The 20,835-nt window shown below is 43.0% G+C and overlaps 1 protein-coding gene and 1 non-coding gene across 4 annotated transcripts in view; both read left to right on the top strand.

Moving 5' to 3' along the window:
* LOC137429646 (cyclic AMP-dependent transcription factor ATF-2) overlaps positions 1-20,835 on the top strand; it is a 109,272-nt gene that overhangs the window by 32,203 nt on the left and 56,234 nt on the right. For all 3 annotated transcript variants that reach the window (XM_068119751.2, XM_068119750.2, XM_068119752.2), the window contains exons 6-9: positions 1,151-1,282; positions 1,590-1,750; positions 2,005-2,152; positions 14,129-14,248. In XM_068119751.2, the coding sequence (XP_067975852.2) occupies positions 1,151-1,282; positions 1,590-1,750; positions 2,005-2,152; positions 14,129-14,248 (561 nt within the window). The remainder of the gene's footprint in view (positions 1-1,150; positions 1,283-1,589; positions 1,751-2,004; positions 2,153-14,128; positions 14,249-20,835) is intronic.
* LOC137430423 (small nucleolar RNA U6-53/MBII-28) lies at positions 6,841-6,949 on the top strand. Its single transcript, XR_010985065.1, has one exon. It is a non-coding gene; the product is annotated as a small nucleolar RNA U6-53/MBII-28 (small nucleolar RNA).

Raw genomic sequence — 20,835 nt, 5'->3', positions numbered from 1 at the left:
GGAGTACCCGGCGTTGCCGGGAGGTGGGGAGGAGGCAGGAGAGAGAGTGGTGAGGAAGGGAGTGAAAGGGGGAGGGGAGTGAGAGGTGAGGGGAGAGGGAGGGGAAAGATATGCTACATGTACATCTTTTCGGGGGTGGTGGGAGGTGGGGGTGGCTTTGACAGGCCCCTCTGTTTTGGGGGAGGGGGGAAGGAGGAAAAATTTACCCATGCAAAGAGTGCTTTAACCTCAGTGTTGCCCAGGTAAAAAAGGAAATTGTAATATTGTAATTTACCACCATAATTTACCACCATTTACCACCATGTAAAAATTGTAATACCACCATCACTAGGTGGCGCTACACGGTACATATTTACATAGAGAATTTACGCTCCTCTCCCGGTCCCCCACCCCCGAATGAGGCCGCGGCCACATAGCCTATGTTACCCCCCAGCCAAAGTTTGTATTTTTATTTGTACCCTGAGTAAAGTATATAACTATGCATAGCTGGAGTACCAGACGTTGCTCAAGCGAAAAAGAAACATTAATATATTTGAAATGAGGGCAAATATAATGGAAAAGCAATTACATCCAACTCAGAATCCATCACAAATGTAAATTCATCATTTTACCTTTTCATTGAATATATGCTGCTGAATGTGCCGTTATTCACGTTTCTGAGTTGCGTATGATGACGTCAGGGAAGAAGAAGAAGCTTTACCACCAAATTTGACCACTTCTGGAATTGTTTGATTATCTATGTTCAAATGTCTGGTGATTGTTTTGTATTTATTTATGGCAATGTGTACTTGTATATAACTGTCATTAATCAAAAAGGCTTCGGCACTATAGAGCAATTTTTTAATATATTTTTTTACTTATTTTTTTTAATCCAAAAAAAATGAAGTTGTTTCTTTTTCCAATAATTGTTTTTGCCTTAAACACTCCCAAGCACTCACTGATGAAACTCTGAAAGTTTGACGAAGATCCGTTCTGCCATCTCTGAGAAAAATGGTGACACAGACAGACAGCTCTCTTGTATAGTAGATTACAGTGGGTGGGAGCTCATCAAAGACAACTGGGTGCTCTAATTTTCACTCTGGGCCCATATTATGGCATGCATGAGTTTTGGTTGGCTCGTCTTTGCTGGAAGTATGTTTATGTGCTGCAGATGACTGCAGATTTTCCGGCTCCGAGCCTCGGCGAAAGCAGTTCCAGGAAGTCCCAGGAGCCAGCTGTTGTGCGTTCAAGTTTGAATTGCGAGCCTGTTGTTCAATCCAACAGAAGTTCCCTCGGAGATAAGGTGAAGAAAGGTCAAAGTGGTTGCAAGTTTAACATGATGCAATGACAATTTTACACAATTGTTTGTCAACTCGTTATATAACGTATTATTGCTCACTTTGCTTATTGACATTCAGAAATTATTTTGATTAGTTAATATAAATGTAGTGTCACCTAATGTTGTATTTATTGTTTAACCTAAGATATACAATGTTATAAATCATCAATCGCAGCACATCAGGTGGGTTTGTGAAAAAGAAAAAGAGTCAATGTTCGTGATTGGTTGTCCAGCACAGTTATCAATGTTCATGTTTTTCTTGTATCCGTAGGATGGAGGTCTTGCAGTTAATATGGAGGTGGCATCGCCATCACGGGCAGCCAGTCTCCTTTTATCTGGTGAAGGTCGCAGCATGGTTATTGAACAAGCACTGCCATCTCCAGCTTCCCCATTGCTTGTGCCACCACCTGCTCCTTCCTCGCAGCCCATCCCGTAGGTCTACGGAGCATCACATTGCCTCAATATCGAATTTGAGGCCATAAACAGATTTTGTTGTGTTGCTTCCTTGAAGGCATTGGAGAAAGAGAGCTAGAAGCTGTTTGTTGTGCGCACACCCACTAATGTTTGTAGTCTAGGATGTGCAAGGGATGGTGCTGTTCAAGTTCAGTGGTGCTGAATCATAAACAAATCTGCTCATTTGCTCACCATTTTGCTATCAAATTGATCTGTCCATTGTCTCCTAACAGGCCATTCTTGGGCTCCTTGCCAATTATACTTCAGCTACCCAATGGGCAGTCTGTACCTGTGGCAATCCCAGTGTCCTTACCTACAGCTAGTAGTCCTACATTAACTCTCACCGAGGGATTTCCTAAAAGTAACACAAAATCTCAACAGGTGGGTGTCGAATTGCCGGAAGTTCTTGAACAGCTGTGAATACGTAGCTTTAAAAACACTTAGCACATTGGGTGCTTGTTGTGGTAGTGCTCAATTTACAGTAGACATTTCCGTAAGAGAAATACTTTTCACCCCATTGTTCATCTATTTCTTTCTTCCCACACTCGTGGCGATGCATGTTGTTTTCTGGAATTGCGGAAAAGTTTTTTTTACATCTATTTTTATTCAGTATTTGGTCTATTTTCTATCTTCAGTGTTTATATGTACACTAGTAAAAAGCCTGTCCAAATGATGGAATAGAACAGGTTATTTGACGGTGCAGCCTCGTGAGCGTGCCAAAGTCTGAAGCCTAGGCCTAGTGTCAGGTGTTTTTATATCTTCTTTATTTATTAGACATCCTACTGATGTAAATGAACATTCATTTTACTCTGCATCTATTGCACAATATTTGCAGCGAATTTCACCTCCCTGCGCCTTGTATTTATTGTTATATAAAAAAACGCTTCTGTACACCGACCTTGAGGCTCGGTTTTCAAGCCACCGTCTACAATTCCAATAGAAAAGACTTAATTACTCTTTTATGGAAAATGTTTTTCGAGTTTGTTTTATCCTCATAATAGACCGTAGTGAACACACAATCATGTTCAAATATTGGCCTTTAAAACCTACCGTTATGAAGGTAGTTTTTTTTCTCCACCAGGATATGCCGTCATGTCGCTCAAGAAATTTCAGCTTGATAGGATGAAGTTTGGTACTTGTCGAATTATGACGCCATAATGGAGGTGCCTATGACATCATCATTAACACATTTTATTCCCCATGCAGAGTTCTTTATAATGAGCCATGTCTAAATTTTTTCAATCCAGCGCTTTCAGAGATATAGAGGTGCAAAGTTTTTCGGTTTTTCCAAGATGGCGGCCGAACCACGTGACCTATGATGTCATAATTATCATTAAAAAGTATGCAGGTGGAGTTGCACCTATGGTGAAAATTTCCTGTCAATCGGACCAACGGTTGCAGAGAAAATCGTATTTATTCTGTGCAGACAAACAAACAAAGAAACAGACAGACAAACAGACAAACAAACGGACTCAAATGCAATACCCTCTCCTTTGTCGAGGGTAATAACAGGCCTAATAGGAATAATGATACTGTAATAAGAAATATTACACAGGGCAACAAAAAATATAACGATTCAAACAAACAAATAATTAATAATCATTGCCGACTTTATCTCAACTGGCTGTGCGGCAGTCAGGGTAAATGGTCGGCCCATTTAATTTCCTCCGAGCAGGCGCCTTCGAAGATAACCAGCCTTCTGACAAATATTACAAAGGTAAAAATGGGCCTTTGCTTTTTTCTACGCCTCCGCTCCACCTAGTTCTCTTCCCGCCCCTACCGGATAGTGGGTCTTGATCAAATGAGCTATGAGCATATCAAACTATTTTAAATGCTGTACAATCTTCATATCGAATAGGGTTTTTTCCAACATTAGGTTTTCAATGATCAAAAACGCCTAAATTGAAATTCAAGACATTCATTCTTTCTTACAGATACTGTAGATTGGGAAAAATAGCCTGAGCGAGACTGATGGCAGTTTCTTTGGATCCGGCGACCTGGCCGACTGAAGCCATGTAACGCATTGTTCCAAAGACGAATACTGAATACTGAATTTGTTGCAGTTGGGCCAAAACTTTTGGAGAAAAAGCTGATTTCATCACTGAGACCAGTGATGGGGAGGTTACAACTCTCACAGATGAGACATGCTGGTTACAACTTATCATCTACGTAGGCATCATACACTAAAGCCTGCCTATGACTGAATTTCATTGCAATTAGGTAATTAATTTCAGACGGGTGGATATTTATGGGTCATACCGGATTTTGGGGCTAAGAGCCCCTGTTGTCCACTTTACCACTGGCGGATCCAGGAGATGGGTACATTTTTATATGTTCTGCTCATGGTTCCAATGGTTCCAAATTTGGTTGCTATCTGGCCATTACTTACAGAAGGGCAGGAGTGGGGAATTTTTTTACTGTCATCTCAAATCTTCACCATGCTCCTCTGGTCATCGCGGTAAAGAAAAATCACAATCACAGTAAAAATCACAATCGCACAAAAACTTATTTTTGGCCTGTCAAGGCCTACATCACATGAAACCCCAAAGCATAAGATGCCCCAATCAATTCATTATTCTGTAGTACCAACGGTAAAGAAATTCAATTTCACAGACACACGTATTCACCCAAATTCTGGGACTCAAATCTCGACAGCTTTGCTCACCTGTTGGTAGACACTTGTCAAAATGGCCGCATTTGAACTTCCTGATGACATCAGTGACTACAAGCGCCTCCTAGTGTTGAGAACTGGAACTGAGTGGGTTTCAAGCAATGGGATAACTTTAAAGAAAGTGCATGCATGTCTGAGAGTCTGACCCATTGAAACCTCACTCTTATTTTGAGGAATGTGATCACCACCAAAGCATAAACATGGTATTCTAACAAAATTAAACATTAATTTGATGAAAAAAACATAAAAAGATAGGGGAAATTTTTTCTAAGCCGGGTTTGAGATTGAAGGAAAATCATAAATGCTGGTTGGACCTGATCACGGAGTGGAAAATTACCCTTTGCAATGACATTAAAAAAGGAATAACCACCAAGAAACCTAGTAAATTTTTCAATGGGGTGGAAAAGTATGGCGAGGACATCAATGCCTTCCTCATGCATCCAGCTACAGATTTTGGTAGAGTTAATGACATGACCATTCTTTATTGTGATCCGGATGGTTTTTGTGAAAATGATCCTTCGATTCTCCCCTGTTTTCGGAAGTTTTTTGCAAGGTGGGTGAGAGATATCTTTTCTGCTTCGTTGTGTTCATACTTGTGCACTTGGCACCCATATCTTGGCCAAATTCCATTTGTATGTTGTCGGAGAAACCGTCGGTGTGTCTCTTTCCGTGTGAATTTATTTATGTCACTGCCAAAACTGGGCTCCTTGTCAGTTATTTGTGCAACAGCAGTTAAAGTTTGCTTGAACAGCATTTTAGCTTTTGCTGGGTTAGGATAACCATAATTTAAATGTCAAAGCATTATCACATGCACTGCTTGTGCAGAGTTTTCACAATGGCAGCCATGCTGGTTGTCTGCTGGAAAGGTAATTGACAAATGGTCATACTCGTGTAACTTTGGCATGATAGCAACTATCAAGTACCTTTTTTTTTTTTTTAGCTCACCTGGAACGAAGTTCAGGGGAGCTTATGCGATGGCGCATTGTCCATCCGTCAGTCCGTCCGTCCATCAGTCTGTCATCTGTCCGTCGGTCTGTAAACACGTGAAATTCTTCTCTGAAACAGCTGATGGGATTGCGACCAAATTTGGCACAAATGATATTTGTTGTGTTGTGACTAAAGTTTGTTCACAGCATTAAAAAAAAATCGGGGTATAAGGGGATTAACTGGGGTCAAAGTGGATCCCGATTTGACCCCCCAAAATAGGAATTTGCTTTTTCCGCTGAAACTACACACACAATTTCGATGAAACTTGACCACAACCTTCATCCCCCATGATGTACCAAAGTTTGTTCACGGCACTAAGAAAATCAAAGTCTAAGAGGGTCTACGGGGGGTCAAAGTGGGTCCAGGTTTGACCCCCCAAAATAGGTATTTGCTTTCTTTTCTGAAACTACACATGCAATTTTGATTAAACTTGACCACAACCTTCACCACCTGTGATGTACCAATGTTTGTTCAAGGCATTAGAAAAATTGGAATCTTAGGAGGTATATGGAGTTTGCCCCCCAAAATAGGTATTTTTTTTTTTTGTTTGTTTAAAGTCTTATGATTATGTTGGTATGAGTCCACATGCTGCCCTGTCTTCTAGCAACCATTGAAATTGGTTTAAAAAACCTTTAGTCGGTGCAGTATACTGTTTATTCTACCAGGTGAGCACCAGGGGTATTGCCCCTATGTTTTACCAGAATGCACCTTGACGGTGCAAAACGAGAATTGCATGAACCTTTATAGAATCGTACTGCCCCATTAAATATTCCTTTGTTATGGCAGCGTCTGATACTCCCTACTTTGCAAAATGTTTGGCTTTGGTTGCCTTTTTGTTGTTGTTTCCCTTGTAGCAATTGGCAATCACTTCCTTGTAAGGGTTTATCCGTCAACTTCTTCGCAAATGCATATTCTTTTGACGTATTTTCAAATATATATTTTTTTGCCAGGATAGTTTTCCTGCTGTACAAAAAATTGCATAACTATTTAACCTTGGGTGTTGTGCTAACTGTGCCACTTGTTCATTTCAATTTCTGATTTTTATTTTGTTCCATCACTTCATTTGTTCCAATTTTTATGTGCCATGTATTAGCACTAATGCTACTTTAACTCTTGACCACATAAGCTTGTGTAAGACAGCAATTAATTAAAAAGGCTGCACACGTCGATAACATGGCACGTGCCTTGGTAATAGGATAGATACAGGGCATAGTTCTAGTTTGGCCTAGTTCTGTCATGAAAGCATTTCAAACTTCATAGTGCAGACAAAAGGAAGGAAGGAGGTCCTAATCTACATTTCTTTAGCTCAATATTCAACCTTAACAAAAATGTCCCATCCTGTTATTCGACCTTTTTTGGGTGAGTTTCAGTCTTAGAGCCATTAATCTAGGGGATAGCCTCCTGAATGTCCATTTGATGATGACGAGCTATGCTAATACTGACATGCCACTTCCCGAGACTTTTTGGGTTGCTGGGTGTGTATGAGTTGAATTCAACTTCTACATTTCAGTCTGAGAATGGACGTGGAAAGGGATTTTAATGAGGCCTAAAAGTGGTTTGTTATAAAATTTATGGAGACAGTCAAGAAAAGTGGTTTAGTTATAAAAATTGTTTTTTTTTTGCAATTTGCTCTCTCCTTAAGGGAATGTATCACGAGGTCGGACTCAGTCTGAGACGAGGGTCTGCCTGGATCATTTTAGGTTCATATGGCTTGTAAGGCTGTCTGATTAAGACTAGGCTTTCAGACTTTGAGGACGAGTCAATACCCGCTCCCTCTGTGAGTGAGAATATTTGTTTTCAAAATTGGCGTCGTTTCCCTTCCCATCAGTAATACCGCTCCCTCCGGCAGAGGTCAATGGTTCAACCACTTGCACCATTCCACGTGTGCAGGCGAACATCGCAAGTCATCTCTCCGCACTCGCGGTGGGATGAGGAGGGTGGGTGTGGTTATTTACTGCTCCTGACCTGATGCTGGGTACCCCAAGCATGAAGGCAAAATTTGGTGGTCTGCTATGCCGTTTTGAATTCCATAAGGAACAGACATGCAGACATTGTCTTATTTTATACTAGCAGGGGTACCCAGCGTTGCCCAGTGCTGTTCTAATCCTGTTGGCATTTTGAAGAAATCAAATTTTGTTGTTTTTTTCTATTTTTGTGTGGGGGCTTACAACACCTCCCTACATCCACTAAGGAATGGGTTTGGGGATCATTTAATAATACCTTTCACATCGCTACAAAGGCATATGCACGATAGAGTGATTCCTAATAATAATTTTTAAAATCCAACTTTGTTTTTCCAATTTTTTTTGGCCTAAAACACTCCACGGCACTCACTGATGAACCCTTGAAAGCTTGGCGAAGGTCTGTTTGGCCATCTCTGAGAAAATGTCGACACGCAGACAGACAGACAGACAAACATCTCTCAAATCATATAGATTGTATGAGGTTGTAGGATAGCCGAGAGTAGACCCAGAGATAATTATGCACACTCACCTCTGACCTGGGTTTGAATATTGGCACATCTATAAACTCTCATTCTGGTATTTGGATTGCAGGGCGATTCATCAATCTTTGGGCTGTCCTTTTGATAGAAATTAAACTGGGCATCCTGTTTGTTAACATTAGTTGGTGGACGGTAAATATTCCATGGGGTAGTTGATGAAGAATAGATGAGCTATCACCAGCACCCTGGACAAATTCCTGCACACTCATTAAGTATCCTGTGTTGGAGAGGCGATTTGTCTGGGATTGTAACCCGAACCAAGAAACTACTCAGCAGAACCGATGCTCTGTCGAGAGCATAGTACACGGTTTTTACACTTGGCAATTAAAAAGGATCAGACCCTTGACCCTTACCTTGAATGAACCCGAGGGGATTTCCACACTACCCCTCTTCAATTTCTCCCTGCCCCTTCTAAAGCCCACCCTGTTCTTCCGAAGCTGTGCCCTGCCACCTGAAAATATATAGAATACCATAAATACTGTTTATTTATTTCCACACTGTCTGGATCCCTCTGGCAATCTACCATTTTAACTTCTAGCCTTAATTTTAGTCAGCGACATGTATTTAAAGGCCTGGGAGGGGTGGATTGTTACTCCTGTATATAAAATACAAAAGTTGATGTATGCATATCTGGAACTTGTCCCTCAAGCACCTCCACACCCCTCCAACTCATGTTTTTTTTTGTTTTTTTTGTATACTGAATCGAGGCTCGTGAAAGAGCTAACATTTATTTCACAAACAAATCAACCAGACAAACAAAATATACAAAAAGAGGGAGCGGTAAAGTGCCCTTCTCAATTTGACTTCCACTTTGCCTTTTTCAAGCTAGTGGTTTGAAGATGTTAATCCAGCTTTATCCATTCCTTTTCATTTGTAAGAGCTGCAGTGATAATGGAGGCTCAGCCAGCTTTGTTGTACTCTGCATGTTTGACTCTGCTCAGCTCTGCCTGTGCTTGTTTGGATGGGGATGTCGTGCTGGCTGAATGAATGAAAGACATTGCAAGATGTTTGGTTTGAAAGATGCATTTTACAAATGCACCCTTTTGTGCAAAAAAACCCCATTAATTTTACTCTTTGATTGATCTTCATTTTTTATGTTTCTATTATCCCTAAATCTGAATTGTGAGCTCACTCTCTTTGGAGAAAAATAATTAGCTGTCTAATCTTTGTTATATTGCTTTCTCTGTTTGTCTGTATTGATTTGTTTAACCCTCTTTGTGTTTCTTTCTCTCTCGCTATCACTTTGTTTCTTACTCTCCCTTTTGTTTAGCTATTTCGCCCGTTTGTTTACATAGCCCTCCCATTTGCTTAGATAGCTCCCCATTTTGTTTAGCTCTACTTTGTTTAGATTGCTCTCCTTTTGTTTAGATAGTACTCCTTTTGTTGAGATAGCTCTCCCTTTTGTTTATATCTCCTTTGTTTAGATTGCTCTCCCTTTGTTCAGATGGAGCCTGGTGTTGGCTTAGCGGTTAGGGTGCCGGCTTGGGATCCTAGGATCCTGGTGTTCGAATCCCGGTCGATCGCTGAATTAACTCCAGGGGGGCTGACTCAGCCTGATCATCCTTCTGAGGTCATGCAAATTGAGTACCAGTTCACTGGTAATTCCCTGTGTGTCGCAAGAGGCGACCAACAGGGTTGGCTGCAGGAAGGGCATCCGGCCATAAAACATTGCTTCAAAAAAAGGGGACCAGGGTGCCCCAAAAAAGGCTGACTCCTACTCTGTGGGGGAAAATGGCCTCTAAAGGTGGTTCTTTTTTTTCTGTTTCCCCTTGTTCAGATGGCTCACTTTATTTATAGCTCTCCCTTTTGTTTATATAGCTCCTTCTTTATTTCTCTCTCTGTTTTAGATAGCTCTTCCTTTGTTTAGATAGCTCTCCCTTTGTTTAGATAGCTCCCATTTTGTTTAGATCACTCCCTCTTTTGTTTAGATACCTCCCCATTTTGTTTATATAACTCCCCCTTTTGTTTAGATAGCTCCCCATTTTGTTTATATAACTCCCCCTTTTGTTTAGATATCTCCCCATTTTGTTTATGTAGCTCTCCCTTTTGTTTAGCTCTACTTTAAGATTGCTCTCCCTTTTGTTTCAATAATTCTGCCTTTTGTTTAGATGGCTCTCCCTTTGCTCAGATGGCTCACTTTGTTTCTAACTCCCCCTTTTGTTTAGGTACGCTACATGGCCAAAAGTATGTGGACACCCCTTCTAATTCGTGGATTTGTCTGTTTCAGCCACACCCATTGCTGACAGGTATATATAATCAAGCACACAGCCATGCAATTTCCATAGACAAACATTGGCAGTAGAATGGGCCTTACTGAAGAGCTCAGTGACTTTCAATGTGGCACCGTCATAGAATGCCACCTTTCCAACAAGTCAGTTCGTCAAATTTCTGCCCTGCTAGAGCTGCCCCGGTCAACTGTAAGTGCTGTTATTGTGAAGTGGAAACGTCTTAGAGCAACAACAGCTCAGCCGCGAAGTGGTAGGCCACACAAACTCACAGAATGAGACTGCCGAGTGCTGAGGCGCATAGCGCGTAAAAATCGTCTGTCCTCAGTTGCAACACTCACTACCGAGTTCCAAACTGCCTCTGGAAGCAACGTCAGCACAACAACTGTTTGTCGGGAGCTTCATGAAATGGGTTTCCATGGCCGAGCAGCCGCACACAAGCACAAGATCACCATGCGCAATGCCAAGCGTCGGCTGGAGTGGTGTAAAGCTCGCTGCCATTGGACTCTGGAACAGTGGAAACGCGTTCTCTGGAGTGATGAATCACGCTTCATCATCTGGCAGTCCAACGGACGAATCTGGGTTTGGTGGATGCCAGGAGAACTCTACCTGCCCAAATGCATAGTGCCAACTGTAAAGTTTGGTGGAGGAGGAATAATGCTCTGGGGCTCTTTTTCATTGTTCAGGCTAGGCCCCTTGGTTCCAGTGAAGGGAAATCTTAACGGTACAGCATAGAATGACATTCAGGACAATTGTGTGCTTCCATCTTTGTGGCAACAGTTTGGGGAAGGCCCTTTCCTGTTTCAGCATGACAATGTCCCCATGCACAAAGCGAAGTCCATATAGAAATGGTTTGTCGAGATCGGTGTGGAAGAACTTGACTGGCCTGCACAGAGCCCTGACCTCAACCCCATCGAACACCTTTGGGATGAATTGGAACGCCAACTGCGAGCCAGGCCTAATCGCCCAACATCATTACCCGACCTCGCTAATGCTCTTGTGGCTGAATCAAAGCAAATCCCCGCAGCAATGCTCCAACATCTAGTGGAAGCCTTCCCAGAAGAGTGGAGGCTGATGTGGCAGCAAAGGGGGGACCAACTCCATATTAATGCCCATGATTTTGGAATGAAATTTTTGACGAGCACATACAGGTGTGATGTTCGGGTGTCTACATACATTTGGTCATGTAGTTTAGCTCCCCCTTTGTTTCTCTCTCTGTTTTAGATAGCTCTCCCTTTGTTTGGATAGCTCCTTTATTGTTTCAATAAATCCCTCTTTTGTTTAGATAGCTCCCTCTTTTGTTTCATTCTCTCTGTTTTAGATAGCTTTACCTTTGTTTACAAAGGTCTCACTTTGTTTCTCGCTCTCCCTTTTGTTTAGATTGTTCTCCCTTTTGTTTAGATAGCTCTCACTTTTGTTCAGATAGCTCTCACTGTTTCTCACTCTCTTTTCGTTTCCTTGCTTCTTTTTTTTTTTTTTTTGGACACAAAGTTGAGGCTTGTGTGAGAGCTCACATATAAAACACATAAAAATATAAACAGGAACACACATGAAACATATAATAAAGGGAGCTTGAGACAAGAGGATGAGATAGAGAGAGGAAAGCACGACAACAGTGGAGAACAGCGACATCGGGAAGACTGTGAAAGGGTTGTGGGCTGGGGCGGGCGAGGTACACAGTATAAAACAAAGGGACACTACTAGGACTTTCAGGAACAACATGCATTTTAAAGGCCATTTTCCCTGCTAGAGTGGGGGTTAGCCTTGCGGTCCCCATGACAATCTTCTCCATTTTGCCCTATTTTCTGCATCTCTCCTTGTTAACCCCCTTGCCCGCATTTCTTCTTCCACCATCTTTAGCCAAGTCTTTCTCGGTCTTCCCCGTCCTCTACTTCCTTCTACATTAACTTCCATCACTCTTCTCAACCAGTCACTTTCATCCTTCCTCAATACATGACCAAACCATCTCAACCTGTTCCTCTTCACAGCATCAATCACAGGCAATATTCCCATCATCTTTCGCAATTCATCATTTGTCTTCCTCTCTCTCAACGATACTCCGCACATCCATCGAACCATTCGCATTTCCACCCTTTCCAGCCTTCGTTGCTGCTCTACGTTCATTACCCATGTCTCGCTCCCATAAATCATAACACTTCTCATACATGCAGCATACACCTTTCCCTTCAGCTTCAGCGACACTCTCCTCCTCATAAGCACGCCACTCAGTTCCTGAAACTTCTTCCACGCACATCTCACTCGAGCAACCGTTGCCGAGTCTGATCCACCTTCTCCATTCAGCATGTCTCCGAGGTAGCAAAATGTTTTCACACCTTCCAGCTTCACGCCGTCTCCAAGATCCAACTCAACATTTCCTCCATCTGCAGCTCCCTCTGCGCACACCTTACATTTGAATGTAGCTGCCACACTGGTAAATGACCCTCTCAGACCACTACATTTTTGATGAACCCACTCAGCACACATTGTACATTGAATGGAGTTCACTCCGACACCCTTCCTGCACACAGCACACGGCCACTTCCCAGTTCTTTCCACCTCACCACATGCTTTACCACTTGCCATCACCTTTGTCTTTCCGATATTCACCTTCAGACCTTTTGTCTCCATACATTCCTTCCACTTGTTCATCTTTTCCTTCAGTCCATCCATACTTTCCGCAATCAACACCAGATCATCTGCATACAACAACTCCCACGGTAAACCCTCCTTTACGTTCTGAGCCAGCACCTGCATCACAGCTACAAATAGTAGTGGACTTAGTACCGACCCCTGATGCACTCCCACCTTCACCTCAAACTCACCACTGTTCCCGTCCTTCGTCCTTACAGCTGTGCGTGCTCTTTTGTACATTGCCATCACTACTCTGATCAACCATTCCTCCACTCCTAACTTCCTCAATGCCCATGTCAATACTTTGCGTGGAACCCTATCGAATGCTTTCTCCAGATCAACAAACCCAAAAAACAACTTCTTCCTCTTATCCATGTACTTCTCCTGCAACTGCCTCACAATGAAAAGCGCATCTGTCGTTCCTCTTCCTGGCATAAATCCAAACTGCATTTCGTCGATCTTCACTTTCTTCCTTATCCTCCTTTCCAACACCCTTTCCAATACCTTCATTCCATGCTCCAATAACTTTATCGCTCGGTACGAGCCACACTCCAGAGGGTCACCTTTCCCCTTGTATAGAGGGACGAGGGTACTCAGTTCCCAAACCACTGGAATGCGGCCTTCTTTCACCACCAGATTACAGATCTCTGTCATTCTCTTCACACCCCAACTTCCTGCTGCCTTCAACATATCTCCCACAACTCCCGTCGGCCCTCCCGCTTTTCCACTCTTCATTGCTTTTATCGCTTCCTCAACTTCCTTCTCAGTTATCTTCTCTGCCGGTCCTAAAACTGGGTTACTCTCTATGTTGCCATCCCATTCATTCAGGAAAGAAAACAGAATTTGAAAAAGGTGGATTTGGGGTGTATTATTATTATTATTATTGTGTATTATTATTATTATTGTGTATTATTATTATTATCTAATTATTATTATTATTATTATTAACGGGGGTAGAAAAGATCAAGGGTTTGGATGGGGGAAGATAAGAGATGGTGGTGAACAGCTGTTTTGAAGACCTGGAAGGAGGAGTGGGATTGAATAGAGTGTGGGAGTTTGTCCGAGAGGTAGGAAAAAAGAGGAATGAAAGGGTGAAGGTGAGCAGAGAGTCTCGATTTTGGCCGTTTCACCAGAAGGGGGATGCTGACAGATCTTGTACATCCTGCAGGAATATAAGGTATAATTATTAGGTATCAAAAAATTATTTGAAATAGTCAAGCTAATGGATGGTCCACTCTGGTTCGATTGTTCTGGTTTGTACCTATTGTGTTGCAATCTGCTTGTTTTTAAGAATTTGAACCAGAACTTGACAGATGTACTTATGTCTGTGCTGTGTTCAGGCCTCCACAACTTTGGTGCCAAACATCCCTGGAATCCCGGGCCCAGTTTCAAACAGCACCGGTTCGATGCTTCTTCGCGGTAGTCCGGTACCTGGTCCTCCTCCAGCAGAGGCCGAAGCGGTAAGATCTTGAGTGGTGTCAGTAGGCGACACAGCTATTAGGCCATCCTGTGCTTGAAAGTTTGAATGAAACATGCCAGCTAATTATAACTTTTGGTGAAATGCAGCTCTTATGAAACACCTGAATTATTTTGAACACATCAAACAAATGAAAAGTTTGAATTTGGGGAAGTATACGCCTTTTAAAACCAGGGCTTGCTTGGAGGTCTTTTCAAACTCCTTTATAGTGTCTATAAAGTTTATGGAGAAGTTTTTACATTCGCGTATATGAAATGCAAGACAAGGATATTAGAAGATAAACAGTTTAATTTTGCTACAACTTTACACATCGAAACTTTTTTTGTCGAAACTGTATTTATCTTTCGGTGTGTGTACCTATAGTGTGTGCCTAGGAAGATTCTCGGTGTTAATCTTTCATAATTTAATCGTTTCTGTTTGCCCGCGTGTGCGGCCTTGTAGCATGAGGCATCCCCCGTCGAAGGTTGTTCACTTAAACTCTTTCCTTTACTGTTTTTGCTTGGTTCTTAGATTTTTCCCTTCTCCCCCGAATTTCCCCGAACATCTACTCCTTGTCCAACGTTTTAACACCCCCTCCCCCAACAAAAAAACAACAACAACAACATTTATTTCCCTTTCTCCACGTGTGCTGTCTGTCTCATCTTGTGCTTCTGTCCACGTGCGCTGTCGCCCCGCCCTCATTATCTCCTTGCCTTCCACCTTTTGCCCTGTTCACGTGACTCGTGGTTGTCCCTCTAGGCTCCCTCTCCCCATTGGTATTTTGTGAATATAAGATTGTTTTTCATGGTTCTGTTTAAATATGTTTAAACTTTTCCCTGCAGTGTTTTATTCAGTGGTATATTACAACACGCTGTTTTTCTTCCTATTTAAAAGGTTCTTTTCAATTTCCTCTTCAACTCATTCCACTTCAAAAAACAAATTCAATCTCTTATAATTCTCCCTCACCACATGCTCTAAATTCACATTCATTCCACCCCTCCTCTATCGTTCTGAAACGGATCGCGAACTTGAAAATCACAATAAACCCAATTTGTTATAAATGTTCCTCTTTCATGAATCATCCACTTTTAAAACTCCCCCCTTGCCCCTCCCCTTCAAATCTCCCCCCTTTCCCCTCCCCTCCTAAACTCCTCCCCGCCCCTCCCCTCCTAAACTCGCCCCTCACCCCTCCCCTTCAAAACTCCCCCCCAACCCCTCCCCTTCACATCTCCGCCCCCCCCTACCATCCCTCTCCAATTCTCCCCCCTCCCCCCTCCTCCTCAAAGCTGCCTCCTCCCCACTTCATCTCCCTTCTATCTCATACCTCCACCTTCCCCAACCTTCTACTTTCCTTTGCCCCCCCCCCCCTCCTCAAACAACCCCTCACTGTTCCTCATCCCATCACCATCAAACCTTTCGTCCTCCTCATCCTTTCCTTTCCTGTAACTCTTCTGTAATCTCTGACACACTATCAACTGCTCTCCCTACTTCCCCCTGTCATCCTTCATCTGACCCTACCCCTCCCCTCCCTCCCCTGTCCTGCACCCGATGCTCCTCCTCTCTCCTCATTAATGGTATGGACCTCAAACATCCGGGGCCTTCGCTCAAACCTGATTGATCTCTCCATTCAGGTTGCTTCTGACAATCCAGACTTCATCTGCTGAACAGAAACTTTCCTCCTTCAAGATGTCTCTGATTCCTTAATATCTCTTCCTGGTTACTCCTTCCTCCGGTATGATAGACCTGAGCCTCGTCCTGGTGGTGGGGTTGCTATCTTTATCAAAAACTCTCTTCCTCAATCTCCTTGCACTGCCCTCTCTCCACACCACCCCCAGGAGTACCTCTGGCTACGGCTTCCTCTCTGCTCCCACCTTTTGTTCATATGTGTTCTGTACCGTCCTCTAAACAGTGATGACTCCATTTACATTTCGCTGTCTGACAACATGGACCAACTTCTATCAACTCATCCAAACTCTCTCTTCGTCATATGTGGCAACTTCAACTGTCATCATGCCAGCTGGCTGGGTGTGGGTTCCTCTCTCACCAGCCATGGCACCTCAGCAAAGGACTTCTGCGACTCATTGGGACTGACACAATCTGTCAATATCCCGACCCGGATCTCAGTCAATGGAGTATCTTATCTTCTAGACTTGGTCATGACAAACTTCCCTGCAAATGTCTGCTGCTCTTCTTCTGCTCCAATCGGTTTTTCTGATCATGTGCTTCTTAAAGTGGACATCTCTCTGGCCATTCTCAGAGAGCCTCCTCAGCGCCGACGAGTCTGGCATTTCACTCAGGCTGACTGGCACGGTCTGCAAGCAGCCATCAATCATCTGGACTGGTCTCCCATCGCTACTGCCTCTGACATCAATTCTTCCTGGGAATTCTTCCAAAGCAAACTGCTCTCTCTCATGCACAGATTTATCCCATCTCGTCTTCAGTTGTCTTACCCTTCCTCCCGTCCATGGTACACTGAATCTTGTGGTGAGGCAGTTGCCCTGAAATGACTTGCCTTTGCCTCTTGGAAGGCAAATCCAACTGAAGGCAATCTCAGTTCCTTCCACCAAGCTCAGAACAAATGTGTGTCTACCCTCAGGATTGCCAGGAAGCACTATCTAAACACTCAGAATGAACTCTCAAACCTGTCTCCTTCCTCCAAATCCTGGTGGTGTCTGGTGAAATCCGTTTCTGGTGTTTGTTCCCCCCTCCATCCCCTCCCTTACCTCAAATGGCTACACAGTTGACACTGCACGTGACAAAGCCGAATGCCTCAACTCTGTGTTTGCCTCAAAATCTTGTGTCTCAAACCTCTCTCTCTCTGTTCCTACCTTAACCAGTCGAACCCAACTGCCCCTGGACTCTGTGTCCTTCTCTCCTGACAAGGTGGAGAAGTTTTTGTCAAACCTCGACTCTGATTCTGCAACTGGACCAGACGGCATCAGCCCGTGGGTCCTAGAATCCTGCTCTGCCGCTCTATCTCACCCTTTCTCTGTTCTTTTCACCCTCTCTTTTGATCAAGGTCATCTGCCAGCATCTTGGAAATCAGGAAACACCACCGCTTTACACAAAAAACGTGTAAAAACAGGTCCTTGCAACTACAGACCAATCAGCCTGCTCCCAATTATCAGCAAGGTCATGGAATCCATTATTGCTTTGGATATCAAATCCTTCCTCTTCTCCAATGGCTTGATCTCCGATCATCAATTTGGATTCAGACCAGGTCATTCTACTCTGGACATGTTGCTTCTGCTGTCTCAACAATGGATGGAGGTCCTCAATGCCAAACAGGAAATCAGAGCTGTCTCCCTTGACATATCACGTGCCTTCGATACGGTCTGGCACCCAGCTCTGCTCACCAAACTCGCCTCCTATGGTATCCATGGAAATCTCCATGCATGGCTTGCGGACTTCCTCTCTAGTCGTAGTCAACGTGTGGCCCTGAATGGATTTCTCTCATCTCCCCTTCCTGTTCAGGCTGGAGTTGCCCAAGGTAGTGTTCTGGGCCCTGTGCTTTTTCTGGTCTTCATCAATGATCTCTCCGACTCTGGAAAATCCTCGCTATCTCTTTGCTGATGACTCCACTCTCCGCTGCTCCATTCCTCATCCCTCAGATCAGCAGTCTGCAGCCTTCTCACTCTCTGCCGGCCTGGACAAAAATCACAGACTGGTCAAACAAGTGGAACATGTCTTTCAATCCTGACAAATCTCACACTCTTACTATGTCTCTCCGAAAATACCGACTGGAAAACCCTCCCATCTACTTTCTCAACAATCCTCTCCAAGAAGTTCTGTCGCTCAAGCTTTTGGGTCTCACTATCTGCCATGATCTTCCTTGGGAAAACCACATTTCCAAGCTGGCCTACATAGCCAGTCGCCGACTGGGCATCCTCCGTCGTGCGAAGTCCTTCCTTGGCACACCACATACAAGGCTTTCATCCGCAGCTCAATGGAATACTGTTACCCCCTCTATACGTATATACAGTCATGTGAAAAAGTAAGTACACCCCATGTAAAGTTTTGACTTTTTCAACATATTTCAACATACAGCTATTTGATCTTCATTTCAACAATATTGATAGATAAAGGTGATATAATATAACAAATATCATGAAACATTTACATTTTGTAGTCTATTGTATAATTTAAATAAACATAAATGCAAATTTCGCAAGTGGAAAAAGTAAGTACACCCTTGGCTCTAATAGGTGGTGTTGCCCCCTTTGGCAAAAACAACCTCAAGTAGGCGTTTCTTATAACTGTCTGCCAGTCTGTGACATTGACTGGGAGAATTTTTTTCCTCCTCCTCCATGCAGAATTCTTTCAGCTGTGCGATGTTTGAGGGGTTTCTTGCATGCACAGCTCGTTTCAAATCCCCCCACAACATCTCGGTGGGATTTCGATCCGGGCTTTGACTTGGCCATTCCAGAACCCTCCATTTCTTTCTTTTCAGCCATTCCTTGGTGGATTTACCAGTATGTTTAGGGTCATTGTCATGTTGCAAGGTCCACCTTCGGTTGAGCTTCAACTTTCTGACAGATGGCCTCACATTATCCTCAAGCACCCTCTGATACAATGAAGAATTCATCGTGGATTATATGATGGTGAGCTGCCCAGGCCCTGATGCAGCAAAGCCGCCCCAAACCATAATATTTCCACCACCATGCTTTACAGTTGGTATCAGGTTCTTGTGGTCAAATGCTGTCTTTGGTTTCTGCCAAACATGTCTTCTGGTACTGTGGCCAAATAGCTCTACCTTTGACTCATCTGTCCAGAGCACATTGTTCCAGAAGTGCAGGTCTTTGCCTAGGTGTTCATTGGCAAACTTTAGTCTTGCCCTGATGTTCTTTCTGGACAGCAAAAGTTTCCTCCTGGCACACCTCCCATGTAGATCAAATTTGTGCATCCTCTTTCTTATGGTAGACTCGTGCCCTTTGACATCAACAGTGGCAAGAGCTACCTGTAGTTACCCTGATGACATTCTGGGGTTCTTAGAGACTTCTTTCAGCATCTTGCGGTCTGCTCTCAGGCTGAACTTGCTGGGGTGGCCTGGGCTGAACAAGTTGGCAGTTGTTTGGAATCTTCTCCACTTGTGGATGAGCTTCTGGACAGTCGAATGATTGATTTCAAATTGTTTGGAGATCTTTTTAAATCCCTTCCCAGACTCGTAGGCATCTATAACCTTCTTTCTGAAGGCCTCAGAGAGCTCTTTTGATCTCGGCATGGTGACGCCGCACACTTCAACAACAAAGAGCAAACCAAACTAAATGGCTGAGGTTTAAATAAGACAGGTTCCTCCAAGATCCTCTCTAACGATGTTCTAATCATTTGCACCTGAGCTGGTGCACTTGATTCTAATTTTAGGTGTTTGAAGTAGTGATAAATGTAGGGGTGTACTTACGTTTTCCACATGCGAAATTTGCATTTATGTTTATTTAAATTATACAATGGACTACAAAATGTAAATGTTTCATGATATTTGTTATATTATATCACCTTTATCTCTCAATATTGTTGAAATGAAGATCAAATAGCTGTATGTTGAAATATGTTGGAAAAAGTCAAAACTTTACATGGGGCGTACTTACTTTTTCACGTGACTGTATATCAACGTAGTACTATATATGAGACTTGAACGCAAGATCCTCGCATTATGAGGATCGTGCTCAGATGAAACACTAACAACTTGTATCAGTTTTGCTTGTGGTGTTTATGTATGAGCTAAACATTTTTTGTTTTAAAATCCATGGTGATTGTGAGCATGTTGCATTGACTGCCAGTAGAGTGATGAATCTCATTAACATCATGGTGTGTTCCTAATGCTTATTATGGCGACAGTGCATGATGATATTGTGGCAGATACCATGGGACAACTTCTGCCACCTAATAGGCCTTCTGTGTCCCTATGGTGTCGAAAGAGAAGGTCGAAACACTTTCTGAGAGGGGGGTTGTCAATGTCAGCTCTGAGTTTCCGAGCCTATATAATGATTATCAAATCATTATCCAGTACGACCTTTAAAATATGTAATTATTTTTACCTTTAATTATGGTGCTTTTTGAATGGGTTGCACTAATTAGCCCAGTCATTTGAGTCTTAATTACCTGCGCCACCGAAGATGGACGGAGGTTATGTTTTCACCTTTGACTGTTTGTTCTTTGGCTGTTTGTCCGTTTGTGAGCACGATATCTCAAAAAGTTACGGACGGATTCGGACAAAACTTGGTGGACAGGTTACTTGTATGACTAAGATGGATCCATTCAATTTTAGTGAAGATCCTGATCCAAGAAATGTGAAATATTTTTTAAAGTGAATCTTCACCTTTGAGAGATGGGGCCAAAAACGATATACAGTACCGTATAGCATAATATTTTAAGAAGTTGTGGATGGATTATGATAAACCTTGCTGGATGAGTTCGGTCGGTGATGAGAAAAAATGATTAGATTTTGTTCAAGATCCAGATCCAGATCTGGCCTATCAGTGGGATACAAGACGTAAAGTCGTAAACTGTTCAGCCTGGTGACTGCAGTCTCTCTTCTACCAAGTGCCGTTCTAGTGCTTTTTGTTTTTCTGCAGAGATATTGACAATTATTTA

The sequence above is a fragment of the Myxine glutinosa genome, chromosome 6 (genome assembly GCF_964187855.1).
Source record: "Myxine glutinosa chromosome 6, kmMyxGlut1.1, whole genome shotgun sequence".
Classification (NCBI taxonomy): domain Eukaryota; kingdom Metazoa; phylum Chordata; class Myxini; order Myxiniformes; family Myxinidae; genus Myxine; species Myxine glutinosa.
The sequence above is the reverse complement of the archived record's forward strand: the minus strand, read 5'-3'. Positions and strand labels throughout refer to the sequence as shown.